At 46.1% G+C, this 20,275-nt stretch overlaps 1 protein-coding gene across 1 annotated transcript; it reads right to left on the reverse strand.

The window, feature by feature from the left end:
• Window positions 1-646: 646 nt before the first annotated feature.
• RSL24D1 (ribosomal L24 domain containing 1) lies at window positions 647-19,769 on the reverse strand. The gene is made up of 6 exons (XM_056115589.1): window positions 19,655-19,769; window positions 14,710-14,823; window positions 8,403-8,475; window positions 6,312-6,375; window positions 2,494-2,579; window positions 647-1,502 (listed from the first exon to the last, which is right to left on the reverse strand). Exons 1-6 carry the CDS (start codon window positions 19,733-19,735, stop codon window positions 1,429-1,431), a joined length of 492 nt encoding a protein of 163 aa, XP_055971564.1. The 5' UTR covers window positions 19,736-19,769; the 3' UTR covers window positions 647-1,428.
• Window positions 19,770-20,275: the final 506 nt, after the last annotated feature.

The following is a 20,275-nucleotide window of genomic DNA, read 5'->3' on the forward strand; positions in this document are numbered from 1 at the left end:
CATTTGTCAATGTCACAGTCTGAGAGTCCAAACATTTCCCACAATTGCTGGAGCTGGACCAAGGCACGTTAGTCAGTCTTCACAGATTCAGTCCCTCTGTTCTGATGAGTAGTTTTCCCTAAACACCCACTTCATGGGGCAGCAGGAAAGGGATACAGCCCACCCTCCCAACACGGACCTCAGCATACCAACCTCAACAACCATCTGTCTGTCTTCTTTGGAGAAGTGTCTCCTGACCTATTTTTCCCACTCCCATTTTTTGTTGGGGTTGTGAGAGATATTTTTGGTTTGGGTTTTGGTCCTGTTTTGGTTGTTGTGTTCTGTGAGTGCTTCATATATTTTGGGCATTGGCCCTTAGGTCAGGTTACATGCAAGTATCTTCTCATATTTGATCCTCAGCAACCCATCTGCGGCCCTGGGCCCTGCCAGGAGTGCTCCCTGAGTGCAGAGCTGGCAATAAGCCCTGAATATCACAGGGTGTGGCCCCAAAACAAACCAAAAATAATAATAAACAGATGGAGAATTCAACTATTTTTCTGTAACTAATTTCAACACCAATCCGACATATAAGTTATTTTGTCACATCTTTGTTAATCAATTCATCACACCTTTGCTTACTCTCACTTTTAGATAATGTACATACATGCACTATCTTTATAGTTTATTTTATATTCAAACAATATATAAAGATGCAACCCATAAATTCAACTTTGAAAAAAAATTTTCGTACTTTACAGGAAAATAAATTTATTAAAGGCACATGACCCCCTTGCTTCTAAAACACTGTGAAACTAGAGAAACAGCTGTTACCAGAAACCAAGTCAAGTTACACAGTGCAGTGCCAATCCAGGGACACACAACTCAACTGTTACCCGACCTATCACACCAATCAAGTTAGGTCAATATAATCCAATATAATTATATTGAAACGTAGTTCAATATAATTAGCCCTCAATATAGGAGCCCACTAAAATTTTTGGAGAGCTTAATGAAAGAAAAGGAAATCAAAAGTTACATAAGCATCACAGACTGTTAGTTCCTTATTGTATTTTCCTTCTACAACATTAATAAAGAAAATATTTTACAGCAAAAATGTTTTATATAATACTGAGTCAAAAAGTTTTATCAATTATTTGTAAATGCCGCAATATTCAAACAGTATGACTTTATTTTCTCAAAGCACTTTTCTATTTACAACAGAATTTTCGAGACTTACATAAGTATATCTGTCAGTGAAGAGTTGACACTGAGATACAACTTATTATCTACACTCACTTAAGCTTTGCAGATAGCAAGGCAGAAGCATCTTCAAACCTTTCATTTGAAGGAACTAACATAAGACAAAATGAAACAATGACTTCAAAATCTCAAGACTCCAAAGGAGATTTTCCAATGCCTGTATAGAAGTGGTTCTCGGCAGTGGGATTCTTAAGAAACATCTTCCATGTCCACATCCTGTTGTAATTTCTGTAACATTTTTTCTTCCAGCTGCTTTCCTTTGCCTTAAAGAAAAAACAAAACCATCGATCAAATATTACCTTGCAGAATTCAATCAACATTTTTTAAAGAATCTTGTCTGTTTTATAACATTAGCCAGTAAGAAATTTAAGAAAAACAACTACATGTCTACAGGTCTCCAAATATGCTACGCAGGCCAGAGTGAAAGTACAGCAAGTACAGTCAACAGGATGCTTGCCGTGCACACAACAGACCAGGATCAGATGCCTGTGACTCCATCTGGTCTCCTGGCCTGCCAAGAGTGATTCCTGAGCACGGAGCCAGGAATAAGCCCTGAGCACCTCTAGGCATGGCACAAATGCAAAAAAAACCCCACAAACAAACAAAATATGCCATCTGTAAAAATTACCACATGGAACTAGGTAAGTATTATGCTAAACTGAAATTTTAAAAGCTGCTTTCACGCATGTGGTAACAAAGCAGACGGAGACACAAGTAAAACAAACTCTTCTAAAAGACCAAAGAGATAGAACAGGGGTAAGGGAATTGCTTCGCATGTGCTAACCCCAGTTTCAATCCACAGCACCATCTACAGTCTTCCAAGCATGCCAGAGGTGACTCCCGAGCACCGAGCCAGTAACAGCCCCTGAGCACTGCCAAGTGTGGCCCAGCCACCATCCCCGGAAACTTCTTAGATGCAAAGAAGAGACTGGTGATTCCAAGACAGGAAGGGGGAGGTTAAGCTGGTAAAGGGGTTCGTCTGCAGAGGGGTGCACGTAGACTCTCCGTATGTAAAGTCATCAAAATATAATCTATACACCTAACACTTACACGATGTTCTAAACCAATGATACGAAAACCAAATTCTGCTTAAAAACAAACCAAATCGTACCACAAATGTACTATAAGAAAACATTTTAAAAAAATTTTTAAAAAAGGGGGGGGGGCTGGTCTGGTAGTTAATTGCATAAACCACAAATTCTAGCTTTGTCATCGTTCTACTTAGTGGAGATGGATGTACAATGCAATTCTTACCTGCTATAGGGGCACGGATAAGATGGATATTTTGCTTTACTTCCTTGATATCCTCAACTTTCTGTAGTTCTTTGTGTTTCTTCAACCTATTACAAATACATCAAAGCCAAAACCTGTCACTGAAGCTTCCTTCAAAGACATTAGTTTATAACCTATAAGTCTACTTAAATTTTTATTATGTAGCCACACACTAAAAACAATAGTTCTCTACTTCTAATCATTAGCTTAAATAATATTCTTACACTATTCACCAACCTCCTCTTCATTCACCCAAGTACCTTGTTGGAAATAAAAAATTCAACATATATTCAAAAAGAAGCTAAGAAATTTCAGAGGCCCACATCCATTATATATACTCAGTACAATTCAACTGCCTACATCTCTGATCCTCAAATAGAGAACAACCTGTTATCTAGCAATTTTTTAATCATTCAGTGATTAACAATAGCACAAAACACCTTCTACAAAAAAGTAAACAGATTAGTTCTGCAACATTTAAGTCCCTTCACTGTTAATGCTTTAGTTGTGTGCGTGTGTGTGTGTGTGTGTGTTTTCTTTTTTCTTTTGGGTCATACCCGGTGATGCACAAGGGTTACTCCTGGCTCTGCACTCAGGAACCACTCCTGGAGGTGCTCAGGGGACCATATGGAATGCTGGGAATTGAACCCGGCTGGCCGCGTACAAGGCAAACGTCCTACCCGCTGTGCTATCGCTCCAGCCCCTAGCTGTGTTTTTTAAGCCAGAAAAAAATGCTCTAAATAATCTATGCTGTGTATAGAGTAACTGATAGCTGTAAATCAAAAACCACACTCCAAGAATGATGCACTGTCGAAATTACATAGGCACCACCAGCCAACTGGGGGCACTTAGAAAGCATACAAAATTAACAGAACTCTCGTTCTGCAGATTTAAATATCAACACATACACAGATTATGACAAAATTTTAGAAGCGAGGGAAAACTCTCCTTCTTGCACAACTAAAGTCAACTAAACGTAGAAGAAATGGCAAAATTTTTAAAAATTCACCATTAATAACAGATCCAGGTAAATCTGCTGAAACTTAAAAGCAAGAGCCACCTCGCTGAGGTATCTTACCCAAGGAGATACCAACTCAAAATGAAAACCAGGCTTCATGCTGGAGGCAGATAGTATATCCATGCCTTCCGAGAAGGTGCATCAGAACACACAGTCACTTCGACGGCCCTCGCCACTCGAGTAAAAGGCCATAACCTGAGTCTAATTTTAAGGAAGTAGTAAGATGAGCCCAAACCAAAATTTTCTATAAAATAACTAGCATGGACTGTTCAAATTTTGTCTTTTGAGACAAAGATGAGTTGGGACCAGAGCAATAGTACAGTGGGTAGGGTACTAGGTACTAGTACTCGGTTGCCTTGCATGCGGCCAACCTGGATTTGATCCCTGGCATCCCATATGGCACTGCCACGAGTTATTGCTGAGTACAGAGCCAGGATTAACCCCTGAGCAATGCCGAGTGGGGGATCCAAAAAAAAAAAATTGTCTAGATTAGAAAAGCTCGGACAGGGCAGGAGCTATAGGTCAGCAGCAGAATGTTTCCCTTGTAGTTGTGAGGTCATGGGTTCAATGCCCAGCACTGCAGAGTTCCCCAAAGCAGGAATAACCCCCAAATACCAAGTTGGGAGCAGATCTCCCAGCATTGCTGGGGATCCGGCCATAAACACACACACACCACCCCAAAATAGGACAACACACACACAAACCACCCAAAAAAGGACAACACACACACACACACACACCACCCCAAAATAGGACAACTAAATGAAATACACAACCCAGGATTTTCTGCAAAGGACACTACTGCGTCAACTATGGACTATATATTATATTATGTTGATTATAATTTCCTGACTTAGATAACTATATAAGAACATGTTCTTATTCTTAGGATAAAAATATATACTCCGAAATATACTTAAGAGATGATGTTATTAATTATAGAGACAAAAATAAAATAAATTTGGCAAAACATTAACAAAAATACAAATATTGGGGGCTAGAGCGATGGTACAGCGGGCAGGGCACATTTGCCTTGCACGCGACTGACCTGAGTTCTATTCCCAGCATTCCATATGGTCCCCTGAGAACTGCCAGGAGTAATTCCTGCATGCATGAGCCAAGAGTAACCCCTGTACAACACCGGGTATGACCAAAAAGGGAGGGAGGGAGGGAGGGAAGGAAGGAGGGAGGGAGGGAGGGAGGGAGGGAGGGAAGGAAGGAAGGAAGGAAGGAAGGAAGGAAGGAAGGAAGGAAGGAAGGAATCCGGATTCTCTGTCCGGGTATGACCAAAAAGGGAGGGAGGGAGGGAGGGAGGGAGGGAGGGAGGGAAGGAAGGAAGGAAGGAAGGAAGGAAGGAAGGAAGGAAGGAAGGAAGGAAGGAATCCAGATTCTCTGTCCGGGTATGACCAAAAAGGGAGGGAGGGAGGGAGGGAGGGAGGGAGGGAGGAAGGAAGGAAGGAAGGAAGGAAGGAAGGAAGGAAGGAAGGAAGGAAGGAAGGAATCCGGATTCTCTGGGAGGAAGGAAGGAAGGAAGGAAGGAAGGAAGGAAGGAAGGAATCCGGATTCTCTGGGAGGAAGGAAGGAAGGAAGGAAGGAAGGAAGGAAGGAAGGAAGGAAGGAAGGAAGGAATCCGGATTCTCTGTCCGGGTATGACCAAAAAGGGAGGGAGGGAGAGAGGGAGGGAGGGAGGGAGGGAGGGAGGGAGGGAGGGAGGAAGGAAGGAAGGAAGGAAGGAAGGAAGGAAGGAAGGAAGGAAGGAATCCAGATTCTCTGTCCGGGTATGACCAAAAAGGGAGGGAGGGAAAGAGGGAGAGAGGGAGGGAGCGAGGGAGGGAGGGAGGGAGGGAGGGAGGAAGGAAGGAAGGAAGGAAGGAAGGAAGGAAGGAAGGAAGGAAGGAAGGAATCCGGATTCTCTGTCCGGGTATGACCAAAAAGGGAGGGAGGGAGGGGGGGAGGGAGGGAGGGAGGGAGGGAGGAAGGAAGGAAGGAAGGAAGGAAGGAAGGAAGGAAGGAAGGAAGGAAGCCAGATTCTCTGTCCGGGTATGACCAAAAAGGGAGGGAGGGAGGGAGGGAGGGAGGGAGGGTGAGAGGGAGAGAGGGAGAGAGGGAGGGAGGGAGGGAGGGAGGGAGGGAGGGAGGAAGGAAGGAAGGAAGGAAGGAAGGAAGGAAGGAAGGAATCCGGATTCTCTGTCCGGGTATGACCAAAAAGGGAGGGAGGGAGGGAGGGAGGGAGGGAGGGAGGGAGGGAGGGAGGGAGGGAGGGAGGGAGGGAAGGAAGGAAGGGAGGAGGGAGGGAAGGAAGGAAGGGAGGAGGGAGGGAGGGCGGGAAGGAAGGAAGGAAGGAAGGAAGGAAGGAAGGAAGGAAGGAAGGAAGGAAGGAATGAATCCGGATTCTCTGTCACTGCAGGGGAATCATGCTGTCCAGCCCACAATATCAAAATAAAATTAAAAAATATATATTATGAGTGTTTTATACCTAAAGTTGCAAAAGTAAAGTCAAACTTGCTCTATGGGGCCAGAAAAATAGTGGAGGACTAGATACAGTACAGTGGGTAGGGCACTCACTTTGTGTGCAGCTCACGAGGCTCAATTCCCAGACCCCCTCCAGGATTGAGCACAGCATTCTGAGCCTGGCATAAGCCCTGAGCACAACCAGGCCTGGCCCAAGAAACAAACTAAAGAATGCCTCTACAGTCCAATGCCTATTTTCTAAGAGTTACTCTGTAAGGAACACCAATCAATAAATGTGGAAGAAGTGATGGAATGAGAAAAAGCCACCTACCTGTTCATTATAAATTTAGCTTGCCGTTTTTGCTTGATCTCTTCAACTCTCTTCATAGCATCAACTACAAAACAAAACCAAAGGTTAGCAAATTCAGGCATGTTCAAGTGAGATGACTACAACCAAAGAGAACCTGCAACATTGATTCAGAACTAGACTAAATGAAACTTCACTGCAAAAAAGAATCCCAAATAAAGCAAGTGTAGAAGGCATGCACTCTGGGCCAACACCGCAGGATTAGTTCCCAAATGTCACCTGACTATTCTACAGAGCCCTTATTGTTGCTTGGTTTTCCTTCTAATTTAAGCAAGTCCAGTTAACTTTTCAATTTTACTCTATAACCTCTATGAGTAGAGGTTAAATGGCAATAAATCCCACTCTTAACTTATCTCCACAGTAAAAGACAGCAGTTTTGCGGTCAAAGGACACTTTTTCTCCAAGTGCTAAGACACATGAAGAGTACAAGATGAGAATGATGTAACGGGCCAACCAGTCAATAAGCGAGGTTCTCAGCTGCTAAAAACCCAACTGTCTCAGAAAGCGGCCTTATCTAAAAGGGAGTCAAGCCCAATTGCTCTCTAGAAACTTTGTGAGCATTGTCCAACATACGTCAAGTGACGGGACATTTGAAATTTAAGTATTTTCAATTTTATCTCCCTGAAAAAAGAGTGAAAATCAATAGGCCAAACTAAAATTTAATGATAACAGTATCTCAGAAACCAAATTTATGTCGGTTTAGCCCAATGTAACAAAATGCTGCTGTTTTGATATATAATCAATAAAAAAAAAATCTATCTCTGAGAGAGTTTATTTTCATCCCAAGCCCTCGTGTGTTTCACACCTCAATTCAGACTCGCCGTATCTCAGGGCCTGGCAGCGAGTCCAGCTAAACTGCTGCTCCATCCGGTGACACAGAAGCCAGCCCATCTCCTCAAAAGCATGTTTTGTTTTGCTTTTAGCTTATTTCCCCTCCCATATTTTAGAGTATCTTTCCTCAAAGCACTCATTCGTTACAAAAAGTAAAAACTGACAGACCCTAGCTGACCAAGGGTCAGAGAGCACGGCCAGGAGTGGGGCCTCCACACAGCAGAGCACCGCCAGGTCAGGACAAGAAGCATCACTCACAACCCATCTCCAGCTCAACAAAACCCAACTGTGGAATTTTTTTTTAGAGCACTACAAAGCCGTTCATGATTGGACTTCAGTCACACAGTATTCCAACACCCATCCCTCCGCCAGTGTACACTTCCCAGCACCAGTGTCCCCAGCTTCCTTCCCATCACCCCCCAACCCCCACCCTCTTTTCTTCTCTCTTCTCTTTCTCCCCCTCCCTCTCCCCTCCCCGCTATCTCCCTACTTTTAACCCTCAGCTCTTGTCCAGCATGATCACTCCCGGCTATTATTGTCATTTTGTTCTCTTCTCTACCTTACCTACCCTCAGCCCCACACACTTGTGGTTAGTTCCAACCATTGGCCAGTCCTCCTAACCCATTTACCCTGGCCATGGATATTAGTCTTCTGCTATATATATATTTTTATATACCACAAATAAATTGAACTGTGGAATTTTACACCAAACACCCGGCCAATTTTAAAGACTGTCATTATCCTGAAATGTTAAACCTTAGAAACTAATCCAAACTGGAAGAGGCAGTAAAGAGACAAGATGATATGGGGTATTCTTACACCTTTTGCAATTAAAGCTATTATTGGGATCACTGTAATCTAAAATAGGTTGCAGATGACAATATTATGCCAATATATAATTTTTTAATCTTTATTCTTCCCCCAATTTTCACATGTTTCAGCATGTCTGGAGATTTCAAATAATTCAAATACCAGACCTAATTCTTTTTATATGGATATTGAAAAGGAATAGCGCAAACTACCAAAAAATTTTAACTGGCCTATTAATTAATGTTAGTCTGAAAGAGTAAGTAAACTTAAAAGAATAAAACCTAACAATGATACCAATAAATGACATGAAGAAAGGTGAAATTTTAGTATTAAAAGGATAAACTGACAGTAACTTTATGGTAACATCCCATATTTATCACTCTCCCAAATTCCCGTAATTTCCTTATTACTTACTCGTTTTATTCCATAGCTCTCGCTGGTACTTGATAGGTTCATTTCTTCGTTTTTCAAATTCAAATGAATTATCCTGAAAGAAAAGGCAAGATATGGCTTAATGAGAAAGAAAGCAGTTCTTACAACTCCTTCACCTTTCCATAAGATCCAAGTGTTTCATGTACACACTGTGTCAGAGCATCAAGGTAGAACCTCCAAAGAAATGTGCTCCACTCTTCATGACATATCACTTAATCACTTAATCACTTAATCCCCGTTATTCATCGATTTATTCGAGCGGGTGCCAGTAACGTCTCCATTCATCCCGGTTGCGTGCTAGCGTAGCCCAATGGTATCTGTTCGTTTTAGGAACATGTAGAGCCTCAAACCGATCATTTAGGGTCTTGACGAAGAAGTCTGACCATCTTATAGGTGGGCGTCCACGTGATCTTTTGATGTCTCGTGGAATCCAATCAGTAATGGCTCTAGTCCAGCGGTTGTCTGTAAACCTCATTACATGTCCAGCCCATCTGATTTTTGATGTCTTGGCAAATGAGACAGCGTCTCTGATTCTTGAGCGTTGACGAAGATCAGAACTCCGGATTCTATCTCTCATTTGAGTGAATCGTGATATTCCAAGCATAGTTCTTTCGATTCCTCTTTGAGAGACCCGAATAGTGTTCTCATCCTGTTTTCGTAGGGTCCAGGTCTCTGAGGCATATGTTAATGCAGGAAGAATAGTGGAATCAAAGAGATGTGCTCGTAGTTGGAGGTTCTTTGTCCTTTTAGTTATTTCTTCAATGCTCTTGAAGGCATTCCAAGCCGCTCTCTTCCTCCTGCGTAACTCAGGTGCCAGGTCATTCATCATGTTGATTTCTCGACCTAAGTATATATAACTGTTGTATTCGGAGATGGTGGTTCCGTTGAGAGCGAATGGAGCATCAGGAACAAGGCTGTTTCTCATAAACATTGTCTTCGTAAGATTCAGCTGTAGTCCGACCTTTCCACACTCACGGTCAAAGTCCGCAAGCATTTGTGCCGCTTGGCTGATGTTTGGTGTTATTAGAACGATGTCATCAGCAAAGCGGAGGTGGTGTAGTTGCCGACCATCTATCTTCACTCCCATGTTTTCCCATTCTAGTCGTCGCATGATGTTCTCGAGGGTGGCACTGAAGAGTTTTGGTGAAATGGTATCACCCTGCCGAACCCCTCTCTTGATATGGATGATTACTTCTTTGTAGAATGGTGAGATCTTGGTAGTGAATCCGCAATAGAGCTCACGAAGGATCCTTATGTATTGAGTTTGTACGCCCTGATTGGCTAGGGCTTCCATGACCGCTTCCGTCTCAACAGAATCAAAGGCCTTCTTTAAATCAATGAACGTTAGACAGAGCGGCATCTTGAACTCCCGAGATACCTCAATGAGCTTGGTTATTGTGTGGATATGGTCGATGGTACTGAATCCTTTTCGGAATCCAGCTTGTTCACATGGTTGTTCTTCATCTAGTGTTCTGCTAATCCTATTCAGGATGACTCGAGTGAATAGTTTGTAGATGACAGACAATAGGCAGATTGGGCGATAGTTGCCAATGTCGTGGATGTCTCCTTTCTTGTATAGTAGTACAGTCTTGCTGGTTTTCCATTGGGATGGAACCTTGCATTCAGACAGGTAGCGTGTGAAGAGTCGAGCTAATGTATTGATGAGTACTGATGGTAAGTTCTTCAGGTGTTCAGGTCTGATCTTGTCTGGGCCAGGTGCTTTTTGTTTCTTTACCGACGAGATGGCATGTTGGATTTCGGAAGGGAGAACATTGGGAACGACATATCCATCATGTGGTATGTGGTATGTGGGCAAGTGGATGTGGCTATTAAAGAGATCTGAGTAGAATTCATGAATAATCTTCTCCATTGCCCTTCTGGAAGATGTGATAGATCCATCATGATGTCGGAGGGCAGTCATCTTGGTTTTGTAGTTGGTGAAGGACAGGCGGGCATTACGAATGTTTTTCCCAGCTTCTGCTGCATCTACCAGTACTGCTGCTCTCCTGTTTTTGAGGTCATCCTTGATGGCTTTTCTGCACTGTTTTGCCAGTTCGGACGTTTGCTTGTGGTTGCCTGAGGCACGTGCCACGCCACGTTGGCGAATAAGTTCAAGAGTGTTCGAAGAAAGACGGTTTTTTGTGGTTATCTCTCTCTTGGCATTCCTTGCACAATCATGGAGGTGCTGAATCATTCGATCGTATTCCTCATCAATGTTGTCAATGACGGCATCTTCCCATGTTGCTGCAACAGAGCCAAAGAGTTCCCAGTTGGTGGTTGTTCTGGGAGTCTTCTTCTTAAACCATGCATTCTTTTCTCCTCGTTCTGTGAGGTAGAATTTTGCACGAAGAAGACGGTGGTCTGATCCCGTTTGGAATTTTGGGACAACAGCAACATCGGTTAGGCAAAACCGCCGATTGAATATGATGTGGTCTATTTCATTGTGGAACCGTCCATCGGGAGACTCCCATGTCCAATGTTTAGATTCAGCCTTTTGGAATTGTGAGTTACCATGGAAGGTTTTGGTTGACATGATGAACTCAGACAGTCTGTCACCTTGTTCGTTCCATTCCAGGCCATGGGTTCCGATGTGGAGTTCATCAACTGATCTTCTTGGTCCTATCTTGGCATTAAAATCACCGACAATGATCTTGTAGAAGGTGTGATCTTCTTTATAGAATTTCTCCATGTAGAATTTCTCAGCTCCATGTAGAATTTCTCAGTTTCTTTTTCACCATAACTGGATGTTGGTGCATAGACAACAAAGATAGAAACTGCCGGTAGTGAGCCACATTTATTCAAGTGTAATCGTCCGATTCGGGTTGTTAGGCATTCAAATGAATCAATGCTTGTGACTAAGTTTGTGTTGACAAGGATACCGACACCACCGACGCCTCTTTTATCACATGTTCCAAGGAACAGTTCTTCTCCAGTGTCGAAAACAGCATGATGGGATTGATGTCTTCTCGTTTCGGTCAGACCAATGATGTCGTACTTGATCTTTCGTGCTTGTACCATAAGGTCTTCAATGGATGCAGCAGATGCCAGCGTACGAGCATTAAAAGTACAGACAATCATTTTTGTTTTTCTGCGTTTTGGCAGCCCATGTCTGCCTTGGTGTTTTATCAGCTTCTCCTTCCATATCCTTCTTGACTCTGCATAATCAGGGCTAGGGGAATGAGATCCATTTATTACTGGATTTGGCATATCAATTTGGTCTATTTGGCATAGATCACGGATAGCTTGCCAGGCTCTGCCGTGTGGGTTGGATATTTAAGGATATTTAAGGTATCCTGAAACTTATTAAATAAATAGTCGCGCGGCCGCGAATGCGGCCGCGCGCTCCCGGGAGCTTGTTGTGATAATCTTTGGATCCTGGCCTTTGTTGGGGTTACACGGCAGTTGGAGGGTGTAACTGTTTAGCTACTGACAGGTCCAGTCCCAAACCGTGAAGGCTTAGAGATCTCAGTCCCGGGTCCCACACACCTGGGTTCCTCTGCCAGTTCGGTTATGTCTGAGGCTTATCCAAGTGTGTGGAGAGTGGCTCCAGTAAGGCCTTGGTTGGGGCCTGGAAGTCTTCAGCTGTTGGGCCCTGGCGAGGATAGTCAGACACAGGGTAGGAGACTCTGCCTTGTGCTCTCCCGGGAGCTTGTTGTGATAATCTTTGGATCCTGGCCTTTGTTGGGGTTACACGGCAGTTGGAGGGTGTAACTGTTTAGCTACTGACAGGTCCAGTCCCAAACCGTGAAGGCTTAGAGATCTCAGTCCCGGGTCCCACACACCTGGGTTCCTCTGCCAGTTCGGTTATGTCTGAGGCTTATCCAAGTGTGTGGAGAGTGGCTCCAGTAAGGCCTTGGTTGGGGCCTGGAAGTCTTCAGCTGTTGGGCCCTGGCGAGGATAGTCAGACACAGGGTAGGAGACTCTGCCTTGTGCTCTCCCGGGAGCTTGTTGTGATAATCTTTGGATCCTGGCCTTTGTTGGGGTTACACGGCAGTTGGAGGGTGTAACTGTTTAGCTACTGACAGGTCCAGTCCCAAACCGTGAAGGCTTAGAGATCTCAGTCCCGGGTCCCACACACCTGGGTTCCTCTGCCAGTTCGGTTATGTCTGAGGCTTATCCAAGTGTGTGGAGAGTGGCTCCAGTAAGGCCTTGGTTGGGGCCTGGAAGTCTTCAGCTGTTGGGCCCTGGCGAGGATAGTCAGACACAGGGTAGGAGACTCTGCCTTGTGCTCTCCCGGGAGCTTGTTGTGATAATCTTTGGATCCTGGCCTTTGTTGGGGTTACACGGCAGTTGGAGGGTGTAACTGTTTAGCTACTGACAGGTCCAGTCCCAAACCGTGCAGGCTTAGAGATCTCAGTCCCGGGTCCCACACACCTGGGTTCCTCTGCCAGTTCGGTTATGTCTGAGGCTTATCCAAGTGTGTGGAGAGTGGCTCCAGTAAGGCCTTGGTTGGGGCCTGGAAGTCTTCAGCTGTTGGGCCCTGGCGAGGATAGTCAGACACAGGGTAGGAGACTCTGCCTTGTGCTCTCCCGGGAGCTTGTTGTGATAATCTTTGGATCCTGGCCTTTGTTGGGGTTACACGGCAGTTGGAGGGTGTAACTGTTTAGCTACTGACAGGTCCAGTCCCAAACCGTGCAGGCTTAGAGATCTCAGTCCCGGGTCCCACACACCTGGGTTCCTCTGCCAGTTCGGTTATGTCTGAGGCTTATCCAAGTGTGTGGAGAGTGGCTCCAGTAAGGCCTTGGTTGGGGCCTGGAAGTCTTCAGCTGTTGGGCCCTGGCGAGGATAGTCAGACACAGGGTAGGAGACTCTGCCTTGTGCTCTCCCGGGAGCTTGTTGTGATAATCTTTGGATCCTGGCCTTTGTTGGGGTTACACGGCATGACATATACTCGATTCAAATGCTATGTTACCACTAACACACTCAGTACTCTGACAATAACATGGTTTATCAGAAAGCATGGAAGAATGACTTTGGAAGTTGCAGGCTGCCTGAAGAGACCAACACTAGGTGTTTGCCTTCAAGTGAAACTCGGGTGTTCAGACAGTTCTATTTATTAACCATGGCTGCATTCAGGACACAGCACTTCAGGAAGAACAGTTAGCCAAATGGCCACTGGTCAGTGACTTACGGTGACCCTGTTTCTCCATTCACACACTGCCCCTAGCACTGAAGGCACAGCTGTTTCTCACCCACACTGAAGATTAATTTTGTGACAAGTGTGATTTGACTTGCATCTTATCAAAGGGAAAGTTTTCAGTCACTGACAAGCACTGGTGTCCCGGAAGCCAGAAAATAACTGGCAGGTTAGAGGCTTTCAACAGTCTTCTGTGTTGGAGAGATGCATAACTCGTTTCTCCCTCAAGACTAGGGTTTGCAGAATTCCAACACATGCCTTACAAATAGTTCTGTCCCAAGAACTACCCAAAAAATATGAATGAGTAAATGAATGAATGACTGCTAATAAATAAATCAAGATAATTCCTTCCTGAGGCCAGAGTGGGAGGGCATTTGCCTTGAAAGCAGCCATCCCATGTGATTCCTGAGAACAGAGCCAGGTGTAACTTCTGATCATCACTAGATGTGACCCAAAAAGCTTTAAAAAAAAAAAAATCCTCCTTCCTCAAAAGTGATCTGTCCAGTACTTTTCCACCTCTTCCTTTTACAGGAGTCATAGGAGAATGAGATTCTTATGCCAGTTGCATAACATAATGAGGGCATCCCCTCAAAATCTCAAAATTTCCTCACCCTGATTTCCACAAAACTAACAACAAAATTCCTCTGCTTTCATACACTTACATTTCTGCTGAGGAAGGGATAAATGAGCTTCACTAAATACATCTCATCTGAGCCATCGCTGATGGTCAGGCGTTCTGGGACCAGAGACAGTGTGGGTTGCTTGCATGCAGCCAACCAGGGTTTGATCCTGAGCCTGCCAGGAGCGATCCCTGAGCAGAGTCAGGAGTAAGCCCTGAGCACTGCTGGGTGAACCATTTAGCTTCCTCTCAGAATCCCTGAGCTACCATTTTGAGCTTCACCCCCCCACCATCCATTGTACTTCCCTTCTTGTGTGCAAGAGATAAAAACTTTTTTGAAATAAGGAAAAACCAACATCTACAAACTGGATTCGGCATAATTTTTTTTCCAGTTTTGGTAACTCTGTAAAAATGAGATTATCGCCACAGGCAATGCAAACAAATTACTCGCCGATCTTCTCCCAGAAACCCTCATTCCAGTTTATGAAATCACTTTCCTTCAGGAAAACCACCCCAAAAGCTAAGGAACTCACCACTGTAAGCTCTTTTCCGGCCGCTTTCCTGAAGGCTTTCGTCCACCTGACTTTGCGAGGGTTGCGCTTCTTCTTAAAGTTTTTATGACACTTGGATTTACAGAATCTGAACACCTAAAAAAAAAGCATTTTGCGCATTATGCCAGTTTCCTCCCTGATGCGTCCCCCGTCCCCGTCCTTTTCTTTCCTTCCCTTCTCTTCCCAATGTCACTGCTACAACACCTGCCCCCTCACAGCACAGAGTCACAGAGCCAGAGGGGCCACATGCGTATCAGACCGAGGTGCTGATTCCAGCACTCACTAGGGCTTGCACCCTTAGCTGACACAAGCTCTAGGGCTACCACGTGATGAGGGGGGGAGAGAGAAGAGGGGTGCAGGGGTCACTGCAGTGTACACAACAACTTGCCAGCAATCTCTGAGGCTCGCGTCCTTGTTGTGGCACTTACACAAGGAGGGGAGCCTGAACTCAAGTGTGGCACCAGGGACCCCTGACAGCAGAGATGTGTGGGTCCTGCTCGGCAACAAGGATTCGAACTTGTAGACGAGTAATTACAAGGCAAGCAGTTGAAAGCCCCTCATACTATTTCTCTGGGCCCCAAAACTGTTCAACTAAAAAAAAATTAAGTCAGGGTCCAGAAAGAGTACAGCGCACTTGCCATGCACGAGGATGATGTGGGTTCAATTCCTAGAACCACATAAGGCCTCCATGCCCGGCACGGAGTGATCCCTGAGAGCAGAGCTAGAGGCAAGCTCCGAGTACCACCAGATGTAGCACAAAAATGAAAGACATAAAACAGTGAAGTTAATATTTCAAAATTGTCTACTACACCTCTGTGGCAGTGTTTCAAGCAAGCAGCCATGGGGAACTGGAAGATCCCTTCCTGGCTAAGTGCCCACACGGGCACCTAGGCCAGAGGGGACTCCTGCAGTTTTAGAAGCAGAGCTCTAACTCAGGACCGGCACCAGCCCGGCCTACCCTCACGGGAACAGTGGCTGTGGGGCCACTCGTGCAGCCACAGTTATTTCCCCCGTCACAGCCCTTTGGACTCATATCTCAGTCTCCATTACCTAAAGCTTGGAGCAAAAATCAATGAGCTGAATTCCCAAAACACAATCCAAAAGATCAATGAAACCAAGTGCTGATACTTTGAAAAAATAAGCAAGATTGATAAACCACTAGCAAGATTCACAGAGAGAGAAAGAGAGAGAGAGAGAGAGAGAGAGAGAGAGAGAGAGAGAGAGAGAAAACCCTAATAAACCGTGTTAGATATGAAGCCATGAAATTTGCCTACAAATGGATGAACATGGAGAATATCACGCTGAGTGGAATGAGTTGGGAGAGGGACAGATATAGAATGACTGCATTCATTTGTGATATAAAAGTATATATACACAACAGAAGACTAATATGGACTAAGACTATATTAGCCAAGAAAAACAGGGGCTAGGAGGACTGGTTGGATCTTACCACAACTCTGTGGGGGGCTGAGGACAGGTAAAACAGAGAAGAGACCAGTATGACAATATTGCAAACCACAATGCCCAAAAGGACTTAGAGAAAGAGACAGAGACAGAGACAGAGACAGAGAAAGGCATCTGCCATAGAGGCAGGCAGGGGGTAGGGAATGGGGGATGATGGGAGGGAACCTGGGGACACTGATGCTGGGAAATGTCCACTGGTGGAGGGATGGGTGTTGGAATACTGTGACTGAAATCCAATCATGAGCAGCTTTCTAAGGGTCTATCTCACCGTGCTTCAATTAAAAAGTTAATAAATAAGTAAGATGTTCTACTAGAAGGTGTTAACATCAACAGAAAAAGTGCACTATAAAATCTGAGAAGCACTGCTGGGTGTCAGTCACAATTCTTCTCCTTGCTCCGAACTCTACTTAAAAACTTAAGTTAAGGAGAAATTGAGTATCTTTTTGACTATTCAATATCATTATAACCATAGCCCTAAGTCCCCTTCCCAAATTGGTTAAAAATCACCAGCCAAAATGGTTTTCACTTATGTACATTTTGCTTTAAGAGAAACTTTAAGAAAATTACTAGTTACATCCAGTAGGGCAGTTTTCTCAGAAATGGTCACTGACAGTCCCATCTGACCTGGTCCATACATCCTCTCCAGAGGCTCCAGTGTATTCCTGAGACAATGTCAAAGCAGCTAAAGAATGTGAGAACTACTACAGTTACCTGGAATTACTAACAAATTTTGTCAGTAATTCTTCTTTATCCCAAAGCATTATTACTTTAAAAAAAAAAGTTTGTTAAATAAATTCTCCTTTTTAGCTAACGACAGGTATTACTCAATAAACCTAAGCTCCCTGTGGCCAGGGAGAAAGGACACGCCAATGTTACCCTACAGAGGAGAAGGTGGATTGGTATAAAGCAACATTCCACGGGTTCATTTCTCCCTTAATCTAGTCCTCTATGAGCCTCATCCAGAAATCAATCTGTTGAAAAACTCAGGTATGTGGGTTTTGTGACTGAAATCGCCAAGCTTTCATGGAAAGGGGATCAGCGATCGCCCCCCCCCCCTTCCTATAGTCATGAAGGCCCAACAGTCACACAGTTACAAATCATCTCAAACTCTTCCCACTGATAAACCAGGCAGCACACCAGACTGAATGGATGTAATGCAGAAGGCACCAATCTCGATTAACAAAATAAAAGCATGGGAAGCCTAACCTGCAACATCCTAGGACTCCCTTATACAAGGGCTTAATGACTCCATAGTGAGACACAACAATTTTCACTAACTTTCTTCTAAGGAAACATTTTTTGACTATTCAAGCAAATTACTGTTATTTATAACAAGCAATATAAAATACATTATCGAGAGCCTACTATGGGGGCAGGTTTAAGGAGTGGTTGGGAAAACTGGAAATAATGGTTGTGGTAAGGTGTCATGGTGGTGAGCTTGGTGCTGTAACATTGAATGTCTGTAGCAAATCACCATGAACAACGCTATAAACCACAGCATTTATATTAAGTGTAAGGAGAAAATCAAATTTAAATTTTAAAAAAATCTAGTCTTCTAGCATCCTCCTGCGCATTCAACACACAAACCAACATTCACCTACTATCTCTCTGCAGATTTAATGAAGCATTTATCACGGGAGATTTTTTTCTTATTTGCTTCTTATTTGCAAAGTATACATAAACACAAAGAACTAATGCTAACTGTACTCTCAAAAAGCAATAGAGGGAATCAGAGCACTGACACCAGCAGGTAATGTGCTTTCTCTTGCACAGGGCCAACCCAGCACTGCGTATGGTCTCTGAATGAACAGCTAGGTGTAGACCGCTCCCCCCCCAAAAGAGAAAAAATAAAGCTTCATGACAGCTCAAAGAATCAGGGAATAAAGACTAATTAAAGGAACTACAAAGGGACAAGTGCTGACCAGAGAAAAGGCTGAGAAGAAGAGCATATACTTCACAGGCTTAGGGCCCTGTGTTTCATCCCTGACATCATCACTTTAAATGACAAGTGCAAGGGATTTGAGACAAGAGGACAGCAAGAAAGCAAAGTCGTCTTTTACAGAGATAATGGATAGGGCTCAGTACTAGATAAAAGATGTAAAAATCTGGGGTCAGAGCTACAGTACAGGGCTTTGCACACGGCCAATCCGTGTTCAATTCCATGCATCCCACATCGTCTCCCGATCATAGACAGGAGTAATTCCTGAGTTCAGAGCCAGGAGTAAGCCCTGAGCATCGCCCATGTGACCCAAAATGCCAACAAACAAACAGACAAAAAAAAAAAAAAACCCAAACCAAAAACCCAAGATGTGAAGCTTTTTATTTATTTTAAATATCTGTTTATTTAGGCTTTTGGGATCACACCCGGTGATGCTCAGGGGTTACTCCTGGCTCAGCACTCAGGAATCACTCCTGGCAGTGCTCAGGGGACCATATGGGATGCCCGGGATGGAACCTTGGGTCGGCTGCAGGCAAGGCAAACGCCCTCCCCCCTGCTGTACAATCGCTCCAGGCCCCGATGTGAAACTTTATTTAAAGAAAGCTCTTCCAGCAAACCACTCTAGAAAGATGGGGCAATTCATTCTGCAGTCTAGAGGTAATAAAGGATTCTTTTCCAGGTGTTAATAAGATTTCTCACGCACACACACATCACACAAAGCAGCAGAAACTCGCCCATCAATGCCTGGGGGGCGGGGGGGAGGGGGTATTCTACCTTCCCTATCAGATGCGTCCTGGCCCCACTGTCCCCCTCCAGCTCACTCAGCCCACCGCTCTCCTCCCCCACCAACCTTCCCTCCCTGTGCGGGCGGGCTGAGCTCCTGGTGCCGACCCCACACACACAGCAGCCGACGGGCACCCCCTGCGGTCCGAGCGAGGCCCAGGACCAGGCCACCTGCGGCGTCTCAGCCTCCTGCCTCCCCAGCACCCAGTGCCCACCTCATCACCTCGTGCCATCCCCGAGCGCGGGCACCCAGTGCCCTCCCCGTCCTCTCTCAACTCCCCCACGCTGACCCAGACCGACCCCTGACTCCGACCTCTGACTCGACGCGACCCAGAAGGACGAGCAGGCGGTGACGCCGGGAGTCCCGATCACTGTCTGATGCAGAGACCCCTCACGCCCTCCACGGCCAGCCCCGGCGGGGCGGGGCGGGGCGCCCACCCACAGGCCCCGCTGCGGGGCGCCGCGCGGGAGCCGCAGGGACGGGCTGCGGCAGGGGGTCGGCCCGGGCAGACCCCCGCCCGAGACCGCGCCCCAGATGCCTCTCGCGGCGGTGCTCCCGGCCCGCGCCACCTCCTGCGCCGGAACCGGGACCCGAACCCGGGCCCGGGCCCCCCCTCCCGCGGGACCTCCCCGCGACGCCCCCTCCTCAACCCGCCCAGGCCCGCCGCGTCCTCCATGCGCGTGGGCTACACGCGAGCGGCCGAGCTCGGGCGGCCGGTGCCGCGGCACGGCGGCCCGCACCTTGCAGTCGTTGCGGACGAACATCGTGCCGTGGCCCGGGTAGATGGGCCCCGAGCAGAAGTAGCACTTCTCGATCCGCATGCTGTCCCCGCAGGAGGCGCCGCCGCCAGCGCCCGACCGGAGCGGAAATGACGCGTCTGGGTCGCGGCCCTGACCCCGGCCCGACCCGGAAGGAGTCTCCGCGGCTCTGCGCTCGCGGGTCCGAACCCCGCGCCGGCGACGGCGCCTCCCGGTGGCAACGCGCGGGAAAGCAGCGCGGCGGTTAGGGCGCAGGCGCAAGGCCGCGGGCCCGGGTGACGTCACCGCTCTCCGGCCGCGTGAGGATGTAGGGTGATGTCGGTGCTCACTCGCCGTCTCTCTTGTCCTGCCCAGCTGCTCGCAGGGCTGACCACAGCTCCGCAGCCTGCCCGCCTCGCAGGGAAATCGCTGCAGGGTGTCAAGCAGCTAGTGTCGCCGGGTTGCCCTAGGTTCTGCACCTTCACCCCGCCTTCTGTTTTATTATTTATATGCATTGATTTTAGAGATACATATATGTATATGTGTATACATACGTGCATATGCATATACATATGTGTAGCACTGTAGCACTGTCCTCCCGTTGTTCATCGATTTACTTGAGCG

This window comes from Sorex fumeus, unplaced genomic scaffold, assembly GCF_029834395.1.
Source record: "Sorex fumeus unplaced genomic scaffold, SorFum_2.1 ptg000029l, whole genome shotgun sequence".
Taxonomy (NCBI): Eukaryota; Metazoa; Chordata; class Mammalia; order Eulipotyphla; family Soricidae; genus Sorex; species Sorex fumeus.